Below are 22,703 nucleotides of genomic sequence, written 5' to 3'. Positions count from 1 at the left end.
CCAAGGGGTGTACTTTCCAAAATGGTGTCTCATGTTGGGGCTTTCCTCTGTTTTGGTACCACAATGGCTCTCCAAATGCATCCTGACACATGTAAACTTTTTCAGCCATATTTGCCCTGCAAAAACGAAACAACGCTCTTTCCATTCCAAGTGCCCCCCTGTGCCCGTACAGCAGGGTACAGTGACAAAATGGGTATTGGCATACTCAAGAGGAATTGCCCTCAACATTGTAAAATGCATTTTCCTTTTTAACCCATTGTGAAGGTGCAAATTTTAGTGTTAAATGAATCTATATTAAGATAAAATTACATTTCTCTAATTTCACTTTCATTTATCTTTCACGCTCATGAAACGCTCATAGGGTTAACAAAATTCCCAAAGGTTGTTTTGAATATTTTGAGGGGTGTAGTTTCTAAAATGGTGTCATTTGTGGGGGGTTTCTGTCATGTGGGCCTTATAAAGCCACTTCTAACTAAATTGACCCTCCAAAAGTAGGTTTTGATGATTTTCGTAAAAATCTGAAAAATTGCACCTAAAGTTATAAGCCTCCTAACATCCAAAATAAAGGAAAAGATGTTTGAAAAATGATGCCAAGTTAAAGAAGACATATGGAAAATGTTAGTTATCAAGTTATTTTAGTGCTATGACCAACTTTCCAAAAAGTAGAAAATTTTTAATTTGGAAAACATTGTTTTTTTCAAAATTTTTGCCAAATTTCCATTTATTTCATAAATAAATACTAAATATATTTATTAAATTTCTCAACCAGCATGAAGTACAATGTGTCACGAAAAAACAATCTTAAAATCAACTGGATATGTTAAAGCGTTCCAAAGTTATAACCACTTAAATAGACACATGTCAGATTTTAAAAAATGGTCCGTGTCAGGAAGGTGAAAAGTGGCTTCAGCGTTAAGGGGTTAATATTCAAGGTTTTACATTCTTTCGGAAAGACAGGGCAAATAGGAGAGGAGGTGGTGTATGTCTGTATGTCAGAAGAGACTTAAAAGCAATTGTGAATGAGAAAGTGGTCTCAGAAGACTGTGAGGAGGTTGAAACTTTGTGGGTTGAAATTCAAAGCCAAGAGAGCTTTGAGAAAAAGATTTTTGGTGTAATTTATAGACCTTCTAACATCTCTGAGGAAATGGAGTGTGCTGCACAGGAGGAGACCATAGTGATAATGGGAGACTTTAACTTTCCAAATATAAATTGGGGTCTGGGCTCTTCTTCATCTGTGAAGGGGAGACATTTTATCAACTTTCTCCAGGATAATTTTATGGTGCAGCTTGTACAAGGTCCCACTAAAGGTGATGCATTGTTGGGCAATTAATGAGAAAACGAGGGCATTCAAAAAAATATAAATTTGACGGGTCACCTGAGGCTTTCAATACTTACAAAAAAACTTACCAAAATTTGTAAAAAAAAAGAAATCAAAATCATCCAAAATACAAAATGAAAAGACAGGTGGCTAAAGATAGTAAAAGAAAATTTTAAGTATAGCAATGCAAAAAAAAAAAAAAGGGGGTCAGAACAGGTTGCACCCCTTTATTCTGAAAATGGGGCATCGCTGACTGGAGACCAAGAGAAGGCGGAGATACTTAATAGGTTTTTTAGCTCTGTTTACACGATAGAAGAAAGAACTTCTGACGTGGGTGGTGCCAGTGTGGGTCATGCAGCCTGTAATATACTAGACTGGCTGAATGTAGACATGATCCAATCAATAAAATCAATGTGCACAAGGTCCCTGGACCAGATGGGTTACACCCCAGAGTCCTTAAAGAACTCAGTTCTGTTATTGAAGTACCGCTGTGTAAAATTTTCAGGGATTCTGTAATGTCTGATGTGGTGCCAAGTGATTGGCGCAAGGCAAATGTAGTACCGATATATAAAAAGGGCTCTAGAACTTAACCTAGCTTAACTTCCATTGTGGGGAAAATATTGGAAGGGTTAGTAAAAGACTATATACTGGAGTATGTGACATCAAATAGTATAATAAGTGACAACCAGCATGGGTTTACTAAGAATAGAAGTTGTCAAACTAACCTAATCTGCTTCTATGAAGAGGTGAGCAGATGCCTGGATGAAGGAGCAGCTGTGGATATTGTGTTCTAGGACTTTGCAAAGGCATTTGACATGATCCCTCGTAGATGTCTGGGGAGACTAGACTTGACTAGTGCGAGGATGGAGGACTAGCCCTGTGGGGAGGGATTCTGGGGGAGGATAGAGGACTACACCTGGGGTGGTGGGGGTTTGCTGTGTGAGAAAAAAAAAACTAACCTCGGTGGCTCTTCATTTTTTACAACACCATGGCAGTTGTACGAGAGGTCTCAGTTTTGTAGGCCTGGAGAAAGTGACACTGAATATCAGAGGAGGTAACCTTACACCTTTACTTCTACGTAGTGAATCCAGATGGATTTATACGCTGGACACCATGGCTCCTAGGGGCCTGAACGAGGAACTTTTGTTCACCGGTCACTATAAAACATAAATCTTTGATTCACCATCCCATTTTCCTGTTCACCCACATCCCTTCACGGCTCATTCCTATTTTCCACATTCATTTGTCTTTAGGACATCATACTCAGTCCATTCCGTACACCTAGACTGCTTCCATTTCACATTCACTCTCACACTCTTGGACCCCTTACATTTTTGTGTTTATTTTTTTTTTTTGGGCCCTCTTAAATCACTACAGTTTGATGTTTTTGTTTTTGCCTCTTTCTCACTCTCCTTTTTAAGTTTCAGATACTATTCACTCCTGTGGAATGGGATGGTTTTGTGAGACACGGTAACCGGTGATCCGTTCCTGACTACGCTTTATAAGAATATCTGCGGTGTTATCCTTGGAACCTCCTCCCCATACTCCAGGCCACGACCTCCACGCCACTTCATGCTCTCCTGCGTTGTCTTCTTTGAATATATCCTCATGCCTTGACGTGGTCGCTTTGTCTAGACTTCATTTGGCTCATATTACTGATTGTCCTTTGCTGCTCTCGGGTCTGTTCCTTTTAGCTTTTGGGAGGTGTTGGTATGTCTGTATTTACATATTTATTCGTTTAGTGATCATTTTTTTATATATATACTCTATATTACATACTTTATCTTGTTATACCTATTTCAATTTAATATATTTTCCACCATTTATGCATATGATTGTTTTTCCTGCTGCTCTGGCTTGGTCCGGCCTGCCCCCCCCCCCTTTTGAGGCTTCCCCCCCCCCCTCCCTTTCTTCTATAACAAACTGCATTATTGACTAGGTTCCCTATAGATATTTCGTCGTACAAAACATGCCTTTACCGTGTTCTAATGCATTCTATGTGGACTTCCAATCCTCAGGAACCTTATAAGGAGCCTTTTCCTAGGTTATACGTTGGTTGGCACATGCCCTTAAATTTTAATAGGGGTTATTCCCATAGAACTCCTGGTAGACATGTATGAATTGGATATATAGTGACATCATTCATACATGCTGACGTCTGGGCTTGTCCCAAATGGCCGCTTCATACTTAGGTTCAGGTCATACTTTCCAAGTAAGAACGTTCGAGCTTTTGTCGCCGTTCAGCCAATATTTATCTCATACCCTGGAGGTTTGATAATTAAGGAACCACATCACCGCATAAATCCAACCTTTGTTGGTACCTCATCCTATTTCACGCATATTTGGACATGATTTCACAATTTATTTCTCTATTCTTGCACCGTATAGATATTTCTTATCCAACATGGAACTGTACTGTACTGAACTGTACATCTTTGTGTTTTTTATTTTTTGTGCCACATGATCACCGACGCCCAATGTCGATTGATTTATGTTTCAATGTTCACAGGTTGAGATGTAGAATCATACACCCACACCTTGTCTTATCCTTCATATGTTTTTACTTTATCTATGCGTACATTTTCGTGCCTACGACAGGCACCGCATTGCTAGGCTTTTTCTTTGAATTTATTTGTAAGACTCCTTTTGATATTTATGTCTTATCGATATACATACGCCGTCTATGCAATCTGCTCCAGCCTCGTCTTGTAGGATGCGGTTTCTAAGGATCTACACTTTACTTATATTTTCATACAGTCCTATTTATGTGTAATATATATTTATGTGTATTATGTTTGTATCTTTCTGTCTATTACACATTTTTCGTATTTATTTTCAATCAGCAGTTTTCTATTGGGATACACTGTGTTTTCACATACCGTTTAAATTGTGACAGCTTGATTCACATTTATTTCTATTTATTTTTGTTTTCTGTACAATGGGTTTTTCATTGCGCTCTAGTTTATAATAATGTGTTATGAGAGGCGCCACTCACTCTATTCAACAATAGTAGTACATGACTCTCCTTGTTAGGAGGGTTATATAACTTTTTGCAAAACGTTTTTAGGACCTCCATGGGTGACCTTCTCATTGGTCATATACTATTATACCATGCGCCGAATAATATCTATAGCCGCCGTATCATACAGTACATGATTGACTGACCATCTCTGTCTGTGTTGCCAAATGTTCCCCTTCTCTGTACTTACCTTAATTGAAGCATTCCGACTATGGACACGCTCGTTTTAAATTTATATCGATAGGAACCTTTAGTCCACCAGCAGCGTTCCCGTTCTTTTTGGGTATACACACCCCACTTCCGGTCCGGTGGAACGCACCACCATCTTGGATCAGGTCTCCGCGCATGACCGGATATGATGTCACGTGGGGGTGGGACCTCCCCAGGGGGGGTGGCCGGCTTGTTTTGTGTCAGAGCAGCAAGGTATTTAAACCAGATACCTACAACAGGTAGACATCCCCTGACGAAGCCCGTGCATCGGGCGATACGCGTGGGGCCTCCCTGCTCTCCCCTCTCTGTACGGTAATACTATTTATTTATTGAGTATATTGTTTACACTATTGGGCATGATTGTGATTGCCTTATCTTCATAAGGCTGCTATTATTTATTTGAATGTCCTTGTTTGTCACATATCTTATTCCACTCAGTAGTTACCGTATTTGTATACATTTGCACTATTTTTATACTTGTGCTTTCAGTACTATATAATGAATTCTGCCATGCTGGGGAGTATGTCTGCTTTGCTACCCTTTCTTACAGGGTTTTTAATTGTTTTTAAGATTCACATATTCTCTAATAAAATTTGATATTTTTTCACCCATATACATCTGCCTTTCTGTGTCTTGCCATTTATGTTGTTCTCAGATGTGGGTTATTTATTACTTGGCCACACACTGCCCCAATTCTATACATATCAGATACTGTGTGAGAAGGTGGTAGCAGACATGGAGGGGGGCTACTTAAACCCTTAGGACGCAGGGTTTTCTCGCTCTCCACCTTCAAATATCCATAACTTTTTCATTTTTACGTGTACAGAGCTGTATGAGGGCTTATTTTGTGCTTAACAAATTTTACTTTCATGTGCTGCAATTTATTATTCCATGCGGTGTACCAGGAAGTAGGAAAAAAATTCCAAATGTGAAAAAATTGAAAAAAGGGCATGTGCGTCACATTCTTGTGGGCTCAGTTTTTACTACTTTTACTCTGCACTCCAAATAACACCTCTACTTTATTCTTTGGTTTGGGACGATCACGGTGATACCAAAGCGTTTTTAAGAAACTGTTCCTCACAGGGGGAAAGAGATCTTCAGGGCCTCAGATTTCATATAATTGATTTTAAAATTCTAAGATAGCTGTATCTTTCAAATTCTTGACCTAAAGACTGGAGAGAGACACAAAGTGGAAATATGTATAGAAGGTTGTACGTGTGCCGCTTACTGGGGGTTCCGATCTTTTCTCGGCAGAGGTCTGCTGAGTGCCCCGGGGCTTCCCTGATGTCCTGAGAAGTCAGATCCCTTCAGTTTTAAAAAAATTTATAAAAAACCCTAAAAATTCAAATCCCCCCCCCCCTTTCCCTTGAACTGATATAAATATTAACCCCTTAACCACTTGGCCTTTTTAGTTTTCACTTCCATTTTTCACTCCCCACCTTCAAAAATCTATAACTTTTTTTTCCCATATAAAGAGCTCTGTGATGGCTTAATTTTTTGTGTAACAAATTGCTCTTCATAGTGACTGTATTTAATATTCCATGTTGTGTACTGGGAAGCGGGAAAAAAAAAAATCCAAATGCAGTGAAAATGGTGAAAAAAAAAAAAACGCATTTGCGACGTTTTCTTGTGGGCTTGAATTTTACAGCTTTCACTGTGTGCCCCAAAAGACATGTCTACGATAACAAATTTGTATAGGTTTTTAAAATGTTCATACATTTACAAAAATTAAAACCTCCTGTCCAAAATAATTTTTTTTAAAATTTTGCCATTTTCTGTGACTTTTGATGGTGTTTTCATTGCTATAATTTTAAGGACTGAGCCATTTTGAAAAATCTATTTTAAAAAAAAATCAATAAAAAGTGATCAAAAGATCGCAATTTTCAGCTATGGGGTAAACAAAGTGAAAAAACGTTATTATATTTTGACAGATGGGGCATTTTTGGACGCTGCGAAAATCTCCACTGAACATTTTTTTCACCATTTTCACTGCATTTGGAATCTTTTTCCTGCTTCCCAGTACACGGCATGGAATATTAAATACCGTCACTATGAAGTGCAATTTGTTACGCAAAAGATAAGCCATCACAGAGCTCTTTATGTGGAAAAAAAATAAAAAAGTTATAGATTTTTGAAGGTTGGTGAGTGAAAATGGAAGTGAAAAAACTAAAAAAGGCCAGGTCGTTAAGTGGTCAAAAACAAAAGTTCTACTCGGTTGGATACGTTAGAGCTTTCCGAAGTTATAACCACTTATAGTGACACATCAGATTTGAAAAAGATGGGCCGTGTCAGGAAGGTGAACAGTGGCTTCGGTGTTAAGTGGTTAATTTACCATTACTCGTTCTGAAAAAAAAGGTTCTATAAAACATACTGAAAATCACAATATTTGTTTCATAAAAAGTTATGTTTTAGTATTCCACATTATGTTCAGTGATTGGAGTTTAACGTTTGGAATACATACTGGGAACCATACTGGGAATTGAATTCGATCTAGTCTAACTACAGGGAAAACAACTTTAGATGTATACAGGTGGTGAACCTAGCCTCTCTGGTGCCTGAGGCGAATTATAGAAAGAAACCCCCCCTCAGGTCAAAATGTTATATACTGTGCTTAGTGGTAAAATTCAATTGGGGTACCCATGGATCACAAAACTGATTGGAGAAACTTGTCACCCATGCTCCCTGCCATATAATGTGCCTCTGTCTAAAATGCTTTTTCCGTTGGCCCCATCTGTGCTCTTTTTTCTGTTGTCTGCCTTTATATGAAGGCGGCTGCAGAAAAGGGGACACTATAATACCCCTTTTTCTATACTCCCACATACAGCTATAATATCCCCTAGTCTTTGGCCTTTTCACGATGAGAGGAAAAAAAAAACTATACATAACGTATGTTCCCTAGTATAAGCAAAGGCACCTATTCTCACCACAAAATAAAATAAAAATGCAGCTGCTATGTTTAAATAAAATGTTCATTGCAGAGCTCCCCCCCCCCCCCGCTAATGAAATGTGCACTGCAGAGCGCCCCCCCGGCTAATGAAATGATCACCGCAGAGCCCCCCCCCTCACTAATGAAATGATCACTGCAGAGCACCCCTTTGCTAATGAAATGATCACTGCAGAGCACCTCTTTAAAGGATCTTTAATGAACAGCGAATTGAAAATGTGTTATTTTCAAGAGTATATACAAGAATCTTGTCCTTAGAGGAATACCCCTTTAAGTTAAATTATGAAAACAAAAATACATTCACACACAATTTAAATATATGGGTATATTTATGTATTTTATTTTTTACTTAACATTTACAAATCGCATTTGTGTTTTAGGTTACTCATACAATAAGTATCATCATTGATCCTGGCCAGCATAAAAGCTAGGAAGAAATTCAGTAGGTTGTGGACTCTCAGTCTCGTGGAAATATCGCATAATGTGTGTTCTTTGCTTCCACACCTTGATAGTTTCTTCTAAATCCATCTTCCCCTTTAGAAAAAACCATAACAAGACAAGTTTAAATACATTTGACACATTTTAGGCAACAATTGCAAAAGAAAGTGGTTATGACGATAAAGCTTTTAACATCCCCCAGTTGTTGCAAAGATTGTACTTTGTCTTCTTGAAAAACAAATTGGGCGATATAAATGGTCACATATTTGGAAAAAAATAAAAATCACCATTCATCATTTCAGTCATAATTTAAGTCACACAGCCTAAATTACTTGATAACAGAAACATAGTAAATGTGTTTATAAATTCTGAATACAATGAAGAGTGATTTGAGAGGGATATTTACATAGTTACTACTAAAACCAGATCTATTACTATAATAGAAGTATGAAAAATAGTAATGAATTATTGAGCAAAGTCCTTACCATAGGCATTGAGGCTTTGAACTACAAAGCCTCATTTGCACATGTTAATTACATCTAGAACATGAGCCGAGACGAAATGCCTATTCCTTCAGCTTATACAGCAGACCTACACACCAAGGGTATGCTACATGAAGGACACATCAAAAAGGGCCTGACAAAGGTATTCGATCTTTCACGCCTTTCCAGACCTCACGTCTTATCACAGGGATCAAATGAACAAGCCTGGTTGTGGTTTAGTTCCCTCCAAAAAGTTAAACAATGGAAAATCATATCCATAACTTTTGACATAATGTGTAGTTATGAACCCCCACCAATGGGGTAGAGTTGAGGGATATTACTTTAGCTTCCTTTTAAATGCCAGAATTGTTGCGGCTTGGAAAGAGGTTCAAATGACATAACACCCCTGTTCTTAGGCATTGCCATTGGCCACTCCCAGGGGACTAGAGATATAGCTCTGCATACAAAAAGGTACACTCTTTTCTTAATGAAATGTGCAGCCTTAGCATAGCTGCCTCCCCCCTGAAGCTTCCTAATTAATAAAGCTCCACATTCACTCACCATTGACTGTAAGTAAAAGGACAATTAGAGAGCATGATTAGCACCAAAAGGGAGCCCCACAGCACCCTGGTGCCGTACCAGGAGCACCCGGGCATAAGTAGCATAATTTAACCCCTTAACGACGCGCGCCGTAATAGTAGGCAGCTCGTCGGGTGTGGATCTTCCAAAAGACCTGAGGCTCTCTCGTTTTAACCCATTCATTACAATGTGCGATTTATACATTTTAATGAATGAGGTGTAAGATCTCCATATACTGTCATACTGTAGTATGTCAGTATATGATAGGATAAATCAGACAACCTAGGGTTAAAGAACCTTAGGGGGTCTGTAAACAATAAAAATAAGCTTAAAAAAACCTAAAAATTCAAATCACCCCCCTTTCCCCAGAACTGATATAAATAAACAGTAAAAAGCATAAACACATTAAGTATCGCCGTGTCCGTAAATGACAAAGTTTATTCACTGCGTTCAACCCCGTAACGGAAAATATCTCCCAAAAATTGCACTTTTTTGCCATTTTGAAAAAATATAAAATAATTCAATAAAGATACCAAAAGGTTGTACAGCCCTAAAAATTGTAACATTGAAAAAGTCATCAAAAGTCGCACAAAATGACACCACCCACAGCTCCGTATGAAAAGGTTATTAGCTCCAGAATATGGCAAAATCAAAAAAACATTTGTAGAGGAGGTTTTAATTTCTGTAAACGTATGAAAACATAAAACCTACACAAATTTTGTATCCTCATGAACATACCGACGCAAAGAATAAAGTAGACATGTCATTTGGGGCGCAAAGTGAAAACCGTAAAATCCAAGCCCACAAGAAAATGGCGCAAATGTGTTTTTTTTTTTCACCATTTACACTACATTTTGAATTATTTCCCCGCTTCCCAGTACATGGCATGGAATATTTCAATACAATCACTGCGAAGTGCAATTTGTTAGGCAAAAAACAAGCCGTCACAGAGATTTTTACGTGTAAAACTAAAAAAGTTAGATTTTTTTTTTTTTTTTTATAAAGGTGGGGAGTGAAAAATGGAAATGAAAAAAACAAAAAAGGGCCAGGTCGTTAACCCCTTCCCGACATTTGACGTAATAGTACTGCATCGGGGGAAGTGTGTTCCCGCAATTTGCAGTACTATTACGTCAAGCTTCTGGCGCCGGCTGTATATTATAGCCGACACCAGCCTCTAACAACTGCGACCGTAGATTTCTCCGTTCGTGGCTGTTAACCCCTAACGCCGCGGTTGCAGCGGCACAAGGGACATTTAACAAGAATCCGACCCCCTGCGGTGCTTACCGTTCGTAGCCCTGGGACTGCCAGTGCCCTGGGGCTGCACAATCCTCTTCCAGGAGCCGGGTCCTGCCTTCTGCTCAGTGTCTTAGTTTTTAAAAATAAAAATAAATAATAAGAAAGTGAAAGTCCCCCCAAACACCACATTTCCCTGTACACAAGTACTAAAGTACAAAAACACTAAATCACAAAAAAAACCACTTATTTGGTATTGCTGCATCCATAACAATCTATACAATAAACCATAATTATAATTGGACCCGCTCGGTGAACGAGGTTTAAAAAAAATAAAAAAAAAAATTTGAAAAAAAATGAAAATTTTTGGCAAGTTTTTTATTTTATTTTTTTAAATAGCTTTACAAACAATGTTCTAAAAAGTGATCCAAAAAAGTTACAAGCACCAAAATGATACCACTGAAAAGAACAGAACTGAAAAGAACTTGTCACACAAAAAATAAGCTCACAACCAGCACTGTCAACCAAATAATACTATAGTTATGCCGCTGTAAAAAATGGAAATACTTAAACAAATGCAATTTTTTCTATTCTAGTCTTCCTTCAATAAAATTGGGCAAATATAAATTAAACTATATAAATGAGGTATCACAGTAATCATAGCGATCCTTTTACACAACACATTCACAATTCATGCCCAACCTGTTGGGAATTCATTTCGGTAAAATGAATAATTGTAACAACTGTTTGGTCACATTGCTCCCTATACCCCTCCATTATTTCATTGTGGAATAAAGTTTGCAAACTAGGGGCACTTGTGGGTTTTATGTTTTTTATTTAGGTTTTCTATTTCCCCTCCAATCTCTGGATTTGTTAGCACATCCTTTATAATTCTCCAAGTTCTTTATTTATTATTATTTATTTATATTCCAAGTGCTCTATCATTTTGGAGCCCTGCTGGATTTTCTGGCTAGCATTTAGGATCACATGTTGGGTCTTTCTCGCATCAGGAAATATGGCTTCCTAATCATAGAGCCGACATTTTACAGTGGCACAAACTGGGCACCACATAATGGGCACTGAACTTTCCAGAAATAATTGCAATTTCCATCTTGGACTCCATTGCGCATCATATTTGGAAACCACCTATATGTTAAAAATTCTCATTTCACCATGTGTATTACACTACACCACACCACACATTACACCTAAATTCCCCAAGGGGTGTACATTCAACAATTAGGGTCACTTTTCAGGTTTTCCTCTGTTTTGGTACAACTACGGCTCTCCAAATGTATCCTGACACATGTGAAGGAATTTTGTCAAATTTGGCTTCTAAAAGACAAATATCCCTCTTTTCCTCTACTGTGCGCCCATAAAGCATTTTATATGCACATGTGGGGTACTTCTACACTTGGGAGAAATAGTTTTACACCTTTTTCGTGGTTATTTTTAGGGCCTAACTGGATCATTCACCTGTAGGGGCAAATACATATATTACACATAGCGAAATTCTCTAAGGGGTGTGCGTTCAAAAATTAGGGTCACTTTTCGGATTCTTATCTGTTTTATACCACTAGGGTTCTCCAAATGCATGTAAAACATTTCTTTCAAATTTGGCTTCTCAAAGGAAAACATTCCTCTTTCCTTCTGTGCGCCCATACAACATTTTATATACATATGTGAGGTACTTCTACACTCGAGAGAAATAGGTTTACACATTTTGGGGGGGTTATAACATTTTTTTTTATCCTAAAAATTAGGGGTAAAATGACCTTTATAGGAAATGCTTCCCCTTTAACCCCTTAAGGACGCAGCCATTTTACAGCTTAAGGCTCAGCCCCATATTTTGGATTCTGACTTGCGTCGCTTTTTATGGTTATAACTTTTTAATACTGTTACTTATCAAAGCGATTCTGAGATTGTTTTTTCCCACATGTTGTACTTCATTTTAGTGGTAAATGTTGGCTGATAAGTTTTGCGTTTATTTGCCAAAAAAGGAAAAAATGATGAATTTTTTTTTTTTTAAATTTCACTTTTTTGAAATCATTACATTTTCAGGCAGATAGATCTACCGCCTAAATAAGTTGCCGAATAACATTTCCCATTTGTCTACATTTTCATCATTTCTGAAATGTCTGGATAATTTATTTTGATGTCGTGCGGCTTACAAATCGAATAGCGATTTTCCGTATTTTCAGAATTTACTCTTTTGCGGATAAATACTGTTTTGAATGAAATTTTACATATTTATCATCAAAACCCCCTATATAATCAACCCATTTTCAAATATTCACCCCTCAAACTATGAGAAACAGCTTTAAGGAAGATCGTTAACTCCTTGAGATCTTCATAGTAGTTGAATCAAAATGGAGGTGAAATTTAGAATGGTCAAATTGTGTCGGTTATACGTTCATTTAGCCCTAAAATTTACACATTTCCAAAAGATAAAAAGAGAAAACCCACCATACAATTTTTATGCAATTTCTCGCAAGTACAGAGACCCCCACATGTGGCCGTTACTTGTTTTATGGGCGCACAGCGAGGCGCAGAAGGGAAGGAGCGCCCTGCAGCTGCCAGGATTTTTGTTTCCTCATTGGCCCCTTTTGTAGGCTATAAAATTTCCGCTTTTTTGTTGTTGGGGCCATGTGACAGCATTTTTTTTGCGGGATGAGATGCTTTTTCCAGTGTTGCCATTTTGGGGTTGGTATCACCTATTGTTGAAAATTTAGGAACTCGTTTTTGAGGGCAGGAGTAGATAAGCATCCATTCTGTACTGGATTTTTCACCTTTTTTTTTTCGTGTTCACCGTTTAGCCTAACAATCATGTTATCTTTATTCTATGGGTCGATACGATTACGGTGATTTACTAAATTTGTCAAATAAAACCGTAAAGTGGGAAAAATCTATCATTTTTGCATTGCAGTCTTCCAAGTGGCATAAGATTTTAACTTTTTTGGCTACAGAGCTGGTTGATGGCTTGTTTTTTTGCGGGAGATATTGTACTTTGCACCAGTATCATTCTAGAGTACAGGCAGTCCCCGGGTTATATACAAGATAGGGTCCGGAGGTTTGTTCTAAAGTTGAATTTGTATGCAAGTCGAAACTGTATATTTTATAATTGTAGATCCAGACAAAGAAAAATTTAGCCTCAGTGACAATTGGAGATTAAACATTTTTTTTCTGTAATGGGACCAAGAATTATCAATAAAGCTTCATTACAGACACCTTTTCACTTTTTTTTTTTTTTTTAACGGCGTTCATCGTACGGGTTAAATAGTGATTTATTCTACGGGTTGTTACGGACACAGTGATACTATATATGTGGGGTTTTTGTTATGATTTAGACTTTTTTTGGGTTATATGTCTCTTTATATGTTATTGGGCTTATGGGCATCTTTATTGATTACTTTTTTTTTTTATTGAATAACATTTTATTTTTTATTTTTTTTTTAGTTTTTCACTTTTTCCACAATGGGACATGAACAAGCAATAATCTGATTGCTTGTTCATTGTAATACTCTGCAATATTCATGTATTGCAGGGTATTAGCAGTGTCAGCCTATGCACTTGCATAGGCTGCCACTGTGCCAGTAAGTTGACGTCACTGACGCCATCTTACTGGAAATGCCTGCAGGCAGTACTAGGGACCAGATTGGACCCCAGCACTTCCATAGTAGCGATCGATGCCCCCCGTAAACGGTTCAAGGGGGCCAATCATGGGGGAAAGATCCCCCAGAGGCATTTAACGGGTTACACACCCGCGATCGGAGCCCACTCCGATCGCGGGTATTACACTGGGGTGCCGGCTATTAGTTACAGCCGGCACCCAGTTTTTCCCGATGCCGGTTCGGCTCCGATCCAGAGCAGAGCCGGCATCAGCTCTGGGGGTTAAGTCCTAATTAAATCAAACACCTTTATGGACAAATACACATTTTACACCTTGCTAAATTCTCTAAGGGGTGTGCTTTCCAAAATGGTGACACTTTTTGGGGTTACCCTTTGTTTTGGTACCACTACAGCTCTCTAAATGCATCCTGACACATGTAAAGGATGTCTGTCAAATTTGGCTTCTAAAAGGCCAGTCCCTCTTTCCCTTCTGAGCTTCACTGCGTACCCATACATTTTATTTGCATGTGTGGGGAAATTTTATACTCTGGAGAAATGCTAGTACACATTTTTTGGGGTCGTTTCATCTTTAATGCCTTAAGGGATACAAAAATTAGCCGTAAAAGTGACTTTGGGAAAATTTTCATCTTTTTCCTTTTAGGGACCTAATTGAAGCAAACACCTCTAGGGGCAAATACACATATCACACCTTGCTAAATTCTCCAAAGGCTGCACTTTTCAAAATGTTGACACTTGTTGGGGTTCCCCTCTGTTTTGGTACCACTAGGGCTCTCCAAATGCAACCAAATGTAAAGGATGCCTGTCAAATTTGGGGCCTAATTGAATCAAACACCTGTTGGGGCAAATACACAAATTACACCTTGCTAAACTCTCCAAGGGGTGTACTTTCCAAAATGGTGTCTCTTGTTGGGGCTTTCCTCTGTTTTGGTACCATTAGGGCTCTCCAAATGCATTCTGACACATCAAAACTTTTTCAGCCATATTTGCCTTCCAAAAACAAAACAGCGCTCTTTCCATTCCAAGTGCCCCCCTGTGCCTGTACAGCAGGGAACAGTGACAAAATGGGTATTGGCATACTCAGGAGGAATTGCACTAAACATTGTAAAATTTATTTTCCTTTTTAACCCATTGTGAATGTCCAAATTTTAGTGTTCAATGAATCTATTGTAAGATAAAATTACATTCCTGTAATTTCACTTTCATTTTTCACCCTCATGAAACGCTCACAGGGTTAACAAATTTCCCAAAGGGTGTTTTGAATATTCTGAGGGTTGTAGTTTCTAAAATGGTGTCATTTGTGGGGGGTTTCTGTCATGTGGGCCTGATAAAGTCACTTCTAACTAAATTGACCCTCCAAAAGTAGGTTTTGATGATTTTCGTGAAAATCTGAAAAATTGCACCTAAAGTTATAAGCCTCCTAACATCCTAAATAAAGGAAAAGATGTTTGAAAAATGATGCCAAGTTAAAGCAGGCATATGGAAAATGTTAGTTAAGTTATTTTAGTGATATGACCAACTTTTTAAAAAGTTGAAAAAAACAATGTTTTTCAAATTCTAAATTTTCCACAAATTCTATTTATTTCATAAATAAATACTAAACATAATGCTTAAATTTCTCAAACATGAAGTACAATGTGTCACAAAAAAAAAAAATCTCAAAACTGGATATGTTAAAGCGTTCCAAAGTTATTACTACTTAAATAGACACGTAAGATTTTTTAAAAAATGGTCCGTGTCAGGAAGGTGAAAAGTGGCTTTGGCGTTAAGGGGTTAAAGGAAACCTACCATTTGATTTGAACATACTTTAGGAATGCTGTAGCTACACTGGTGCAGGATCATATCTTGGGTAATCCCTGTGCCGAGTAGTTGCTGATAAAACAGATATAACATTATGATAATGAAGCTCTGTTCCTTCTATGGCTCCTTCAGCACTTGCTTCCGCGTTTCTCCTAGCTTGTGAGTTTTTCTTGGCCGGAGAAGATGATGCAAATCACTCTTCTCCTTGCCAGACAGAATAGTTAACTGCTGCACCCTCCCCCAACTGCTGTGTATGAGTGATCCAGCTCAGGTAGATTAGTGCTTGACTTGTCATGCTCAACTAACTTCCATTTGTAATTACAAGCTCAGTGTTGATCTAGGCAGCCAAGCTGTCCCAGCTTTCCCAAGGTCCTGAATGTTCCAATTGTTTTTTCAGCAAACCACTCAGCTCGGGGATTTACCAAGATATGATCCAGCATCAGTGTAGCTACAGCAGTCTCAAGGTATGTTTGCGTCATAATGCATCAAATCAAAAGGTAGGTTTCCTTTAAGGGGTTAAGAAACGATTTTTTGCAAAAACAATAACATTTTATCTCTATTGCAGATAAGATCCTGCATCACGATACCAAATGCAACAAAAAGGTATGCTCTCTTTAAATTGTGGTTTTCCTAAGTGGAAGACACAGCCACCATCAGTGAGGTAGTGGGAGAAAGGAAGGTAAAGAATTCCTTTTATTTTGGCCAGGGAGTTCGGAGAAAGAATTCTACTGTATTCATATGTGATATTTAAATAGAATGAGATACACTGGAAATTGGAACTGTATTGACACAGTTTTAAAATTACACTAATTTTTTGTATTGGCTTTAGAAATTTATATCCATTTCTATTAAAAAAAAATTTGCATTAAATGTAGTTATATGTGCTTAAATGGTTATAAATATAAGGCGACGAGGGGGGGGGGGGGGGCGCGTGATTTGCGCATGGAGGAGTGAAGACGTGCCGCAACTGAGCTCCCGGGCCTGACTACTCCAGTTGTCCTCCATAACCCAGTGAACCCGGAATTTCTCACCATATGGGAAACAGGAGAAGGACCAGAGCCTCTAGCGCAAGTCACACCGGCGATCGCGGATCCATCGCTTCATATTTTGACTCGGCTGAGTCTTCCAGCAACGCAGTGTGCAGATCCAAGATGCCCACGGCGCATGATTCTCCGGCCTGCTCGGAAGCTACGCACATGTCACCACCGCCCTCACAGGTACCTCCATGTCAGCCCACAGCATAGACTCGGACCGGCGTGCTCACCTAGAATCACTCCCGACCAAGGCACACCTGGAAGGCCTGGTGAGCTGTCTGGAGGCCTCATATAAGAAGGAGGTGGACTCGGTGAAACAGGAGTTGAGACAGTTGGGCCATAGAATTGCTGATGCCAAGTCCAGGCAAGAGGATATCTGGGATTTTCTCTCAGAACACCACAGGGTAATATAGGCCCACGCCATGTCCATAAGAGACATCTTCTCCGCCCAAGAAGATCTGGAAAATCGTCATAGACTGAACAATATACGCATTAGGGGCTTACCCGAATCTATAGAGGCTAAAGAACTGGACTCTGTAGCTCAACTGCTGTTTGCTGACCTACTAGATGATCCAGCGCTACCCCCAGTCGAGTTGGATAGGATTCATTGTACACTAGGCCCTAAACCTACAGATAACCAACGTCCCAGGGACGTAGTGTGCAGAGTTCATTTTTTCAAGATGAAAGAGCAGTTAATGAGAGCAGCTAGAACCAAAGAGCATGTGCTTTACCTGGATTAAAAAAAAAAAAATCACTTTTTTGCCTGATTTGGCACGTCGCACCATACAGCAACGAAGACAGTGGGTGGAAGCACTCAATGCAATACTACACATGGAGGAGCTGAAGGCTAGTGATGAGGGCAAACATGACCTTTTTCATAATACTTGGAGTCCCTGGATCACTTTTAGAACCCTCCCAGCCACAGAAACTTGGCCAATGGCTAGCAACCCAACATCTTCAAATATAACTTCTGGACCCAGGGTGCGTCTCCCTACCCTTTCTTTCCCCTATGTGATCTTGTGTACCCATGTTGTTCACACTATGTTAATTGCATTTTTGTTTGTGGTTCTTTTTGGACTGTCAGTTTTTTGATATGCCTGTTCCATTACATTTGATATCATAATGCACTTAATTCTGCCAATCTAAACATTCAACATAATAGAACCCTTATACTTGATATGATCAATCAATTTAAACTCTTCCCTTCAAGCAAGAGTGACACCATAAACAACTCAATGTGCTACAGTATACAATAATTCTTTACATTACAATATCTTCCGTTTTTAAAAATTTTCAAAACACAGAGCTCTGCCTCTACTCTCCCTACCTCTCTAACAACAATCTAACAAATGAACAGGAACCTCCCAGGTCATCACTCGAGTAAACAACTCCCACATTTGCCCAGAACCTCCAACCTACCCCATCGTAAAAACTGCTGAAATATGGTTGTAAAGTGTTAGACCACTCACATATCTGCTCCACTGAAGAGACTTCAGTTTATTTTGTAGGGTGTGTTTTTTTTTTTCAAAATCAGAGACAATCCCTTAAAAGTGCCTAAAGTGAAAGAAGGTGAGTTATGGCAGAAGAGGCTGTGCCAATAGTATTATTTTGAATGAGGGTACAATACTCAACATCTGACAGTGGCAATTTATACCAGATACAAAAATATGAAAGAAAAAAAAAAATTCAGGGGCCCACATTGCCTTTAGCTGTGTGTTTATGACGCCGCCCTCTATGCAGACAGCTGAAGGGATAGAGAGCCTCCTCTGCTGTGAGGGAAAATCTCTTCGGTACTTGCTCATCACAAGACTCTACCAAGGAGAGATTTCCCTTGCTACATAGAGGTCTAGGAGGGAGAAGGCACAAACTTGGTCTATTATGGGCCTAACATTAATTATCCGATCAAAACTATGGTCATCTCTGGGTGAGCACTGTGTTTTATTGGCAGAATGCAAAAACATCAATGGCTTCGAAGCGCATCCTATTCATGGCCGTGTAGAACCTCACAGTGTGGTGCAAAATGTGTGTACTCCCCGACTGTCTGCTTCTTTACTAGCCCCATAAGCAGTATTCTGCCACAATATTTTTGTATGTTTTTGCTGCAGTTGCGGGGTCAACTTGTGCATAAAAAGAAGTGGAGTTTTTGGCAATATGTTGTGCAGCATAGAGATCTGAAGATTATAATAAAATTTAAGAGATATGATTAGATGCAACTTAAGGGTGGTGTGGAGATTTAACCTACCAATATTGAGTATAGAAGGCAGGACATTACTACTCAAATGCTGTAGATTCTAGGTTGATGGGAGGATTTTTCTTTAGCTGAAAGCTTCAAAAGAGTTGTGTTTCATTATAAGCCTCATGTACGGGTAGAGATGTGTCTACTTCCATATCACTCTTTATGCTAATCCATTGTCCTTTTTATTCATTTTTTTTTTTTAAGACTATGCATTACTCTATCAAGACTGCAGTTATAGTGGATCCAGAAGCAGATGAATAAAAATATCCAACTCAAAACGGAAATTCCAAAGAAAATTAACCACCTTTATAAATTATTTAAATATAAACTGGGAAAGCGGAGTCTTAAGTTTTTGTGCCACATATACTAATGGGGAATGCGTGTCTTACAAAGAAAGCGGACAAACTACAGGCTTTACTGAACTCTGGAGGACCTGTTGCCTCTTGTGTTTTAGTGAAACTTGTTTACATGGTGATGTCAATGAAACTGCAATTTCTGAAGATGGTTTTTTTACGTTTAGGGGGGATAGAGTGGCGAAGTTTTGTGGTAAGCGAGGCGGGGGCTTCATAGTTTACCTCAAATGTGTGCCTCAAATCAGATTACCATCAGGCTACAGTTTTGTAGTAAGGACATTGAAATATTGGCATTTGTGCCAAGACCCTAGGGAATTTATGGCAATTATGGTATTGTGTACATTCCACCTTCAGCTGTACTGAATGATGCTTGTTCTAAACTACATAATGAAATGGCCATCTTACAGACCAGATACATACATTTGTCATATGTGGCGATTTAATCATGCTAGAATCTGTGACCTTTTTCTATCACCCCACCAGTATGTCAAGTTTCCAACTAGAGGCAGTAAAATATTAGATTTAGCCTTCTCAAATGTTCTGATGTTTTCAAGTGAGTTTAAAGGAGGATAAATCTGACTGTACGGTTTGGGGTTTACCTAGCATTGACTTACATAAGGACTTGGATGAAACCATAGATTTAGTGACTGATTTTCTCTGTAAAGCAAACCTTCGGTTACAAAGGACCTAAAAGATGCTATTTGGAAAAAAAGAGGCAGGCGTGCTTGAAGGGTAATGTAGACAAACCTAGGACATTGCAAAAAGCTCAAAACATAAAATCAGGGAGTGTAAAAAAACAATTCTAAAACAAAATTAGAAGCTTAAATCTGTCCCATTGAATCTATTAAAAAACAAAGTGTCTGAGGTAAAACTGTTCTAGTTGCGCATAGAAACCAAGCAGAGTACAGCACTAAATATTATAAACAGCTGTGGGAAAATGAAATCTGAGTTCTTATTGGTTTCCATGGCAAACTAGAACAATTCTGCTCTCAGACATTTCTCCCCCAATGTGACCGATACACCGTCTCCAGTATTTACTGCTGTAGCGTTTTCTACAGGGAATACCAGCAGCTTAGATGTGATGGAGGAAAATGTTTGCAAACTACTATTGTAAATTGTGATTAATAAATCAAGTGGTCCAAATGGAGCGTATGCAAGGGTTCTTGGTACAGCCAGTCGGTAATTGTGAGTTATTTTGTCTTGGCTGTTCAATGCCAGTTTTAAACAAAGGATACCCAGATAATGGAAGACCTCAGAAATTTGCCAATAGCCAAGAAATGTCCTCCTGTTAAGCTAAACGTTCATCTGATTGACATTTATCCTAAAAATCTTAAAGCGCTTTACAACATCTTGCCTCTTTGGTTGAGCCGTTCATGAATCCACTCCAGTTCGTGTACAGGAAAGGAATGGGTGTTGAAGATGTATTGGAAAGCTTTAGTGCAAATTCTTTTTTTTTTTATTTGAGCAGTGCATTTAACACTATAAAGCCTAATATCCTGTGCGCGAAGCTGGCAGAAATGAATGTTTATAGGTACATTACTAGTACCCAGTTACAATAATAATAATTCTTTATTTATATAGCGCACACAGATTACGCAGCGCTGCACAAGCATGTCAAATTTGTCCAAGAGACTAATGTCACTTCCCTAGTACGGGGTTTATTTTCAGAAGAAGTGGTTTGCAGTAACGAGGTACCACAAGGAAGACTGAAAACAACTGAAATGTGAAAAAACATTGTCGGCGTGAAAAAGCCCTTAAAGCGACCCTGTCACCAGGGATGTTATTTTTAGATGGTAACCTGCTCCAATAGCCTTGGTTTGCAGATTTAATGCCAAGTACCGTATTTTTCTGACTGCGCCTTAAAAGTCCAGTGCGCCTTATATATGAACCGTACTTTCAGACAACAGCTGCCTTGAACTGTGCACAGGTCTGCCACCTGCTGGTCATTCATTATAATCAGGAGCGCCTTACATATGAACCTAGTCGTTTTAGCAGGCATTTATTGATGGTGCGCCTTATAGTCCTAAAAATACTGTAATGTGAATTAAACCAATATACAAAACTACTGAAAGGATTCAAAATCATGACAAAAGGATGACCATAGGCTATTGGAATCCAACACCAGCTTAAAATGACATTCCTGGTGACAGATTCACTGTAAGGACTCTTTCACACTAGTGTCGAGTTCATTTAATTCTATTGCCATTTTGTGGTAAAAATATTTTTGTAAATGAGAAATAAAATTGCAATTTTACAAAATGGAATAAGTGGAATTAAAGAGGCAAGGATTGCTTTACCTTGATTACCAGAAGATCAATCACCCTAGGATCTGTTACATCTGCATTTTTCTGAAACTTTTCTCTCACCATTTCTCTTCCTTGTTTCACAGTGATATCCAGTTGAAACACATGCACTGCAAAGGAAAAATTTGAGAAAAAAAAATTACTCATGATCAGTAAGTCATGTGAGCATGCAATAAAAGATCAATTATCAAAGTATGCAGCCTTATGTAGGGGGCAACAGATAGATCAGTACTGGTTTAACCCCCACAGGATTCAAATGACACCTTCCCTTTATTCTTTGGGCCAGTATGATAACAAATACTGAATTTATATAGGTATTATATTTTAATACGTAGAACTGTGCCATTTCCCCATATAATGAGTACATACTTTTCATACTTCAGTGTACGGGGCCGTGTATGGTGATATATATATTTTTTTTTTTACAGGCCGAGGCAACGTTTATCAATTTCTTTTTAATTCAACTATTTATGGTTGAAAAAAAAAAAGGAAAAAGGGAGCGATTTTTGAGGTTTTTACACCCACTAGTGTACTATATACTGATCTACAGGGGGAAGACAAACACATCCAAGATGGCAGTGAGCATGAGCCAGTGGCATTAAAAACCTGCGATTAGTGATAACACCTACAGTCATGGCCAAAAGTTTTGAGAATTACACAAATATTTTCACATGATCTGTTGCCCTCTGGTTTTTAAATGAGTTTGTTAGATATTCTTATCACATACAGAAATACAAAATGACAGAATGAGTTAATGCAGCAAGTCAATATTTGCAGTGTTGACCTTTCTTCTTCAGGACTTCTGCAATTCTCCCTGGCTGCTCTCAATCAACTTCTGGACCAAATCTTGACTGATAGCTGTCCATTCTTGTTCAATCAATGCTTGCATTTTGTCACAATCTGTTTGTTTTTGTTTGTCCACCCGTCTCTTGATGATTGGCCACAAGTTCTCAATGGGATTAAGATCTGGGGAGTTTCCAGGCCATGAACCCAAAATCTCTATGTTTTCTTCCCTGAGCCATTTAGTTATCACCTTTTGCTTTATGGTAAAGTGCGCCATCATGCTGGAAAAGGCATTGTTGATCACCAAACTGCTCTTGGACGGTTGGGAGAAGTTGCTCTTGGAG

At 38.6% G+C, this 22,703-nt stretch overlaps 1 protein-coding gene across 3 annotated transcripts in view; it reads right to left on the bottom strand.

The window, feature by feature from the left end:
* Positions 1–7,801: 7,801 nt before the first annotated feature.
* Positions 7,802–22,703, bottom strand: part of NDUFA6 (NADH:ubiquinone oxidoreductase subunit A6) — a 37,518-nt gene continuing 22,616 nt past the window's right edge. Inside the window, exons 2-4 of one of the 3 annotated variants that reach the window (XM_072128877.1) lie at positions 21,571–21,686; positions 10,275–10,355; positions 7,802–8,025 (exon numbers count right to left, since the gene is read on the bottom strand). In XM_072128877.1, the coding sequence (XP_071984978.1) occupies positions 7,894–8,025; positions 10,275–10,355; positions 21,571–21,686 (329 nt within the window). In that variant the 3' untranslated portion in view covers positions 7,802–7,893. The remainder of the gene's footprint in view (positions 8,026–10,274; positions 10,356–21,570; positions 21,687–22,703) is intronic. The other 2 variants (XM_072128878.1, XM_072128879.1) reach the window with 2 other exon arrangements.

This window comes from Engystomops pustulosus, chromosome 10 (genome assembly GCF_040894005.1).
Source record: "Engystomops pustulosus chromosome 10, aEngPut4.maternal, whole genome shotgun sequence".
NCBI classification, from domain to species: domain Eukaryota; kingdom Metazoa; phylum Chordata; class Amphibia; order Anura; family Leptodactylidae; genus Engystomops; species Engystomops pustulosus.
The sequence above is the reverse complement of the archived record's forward strand: the minus strand, read 5'-3'. Positions and strand labels throughout refer to the sequence as shown.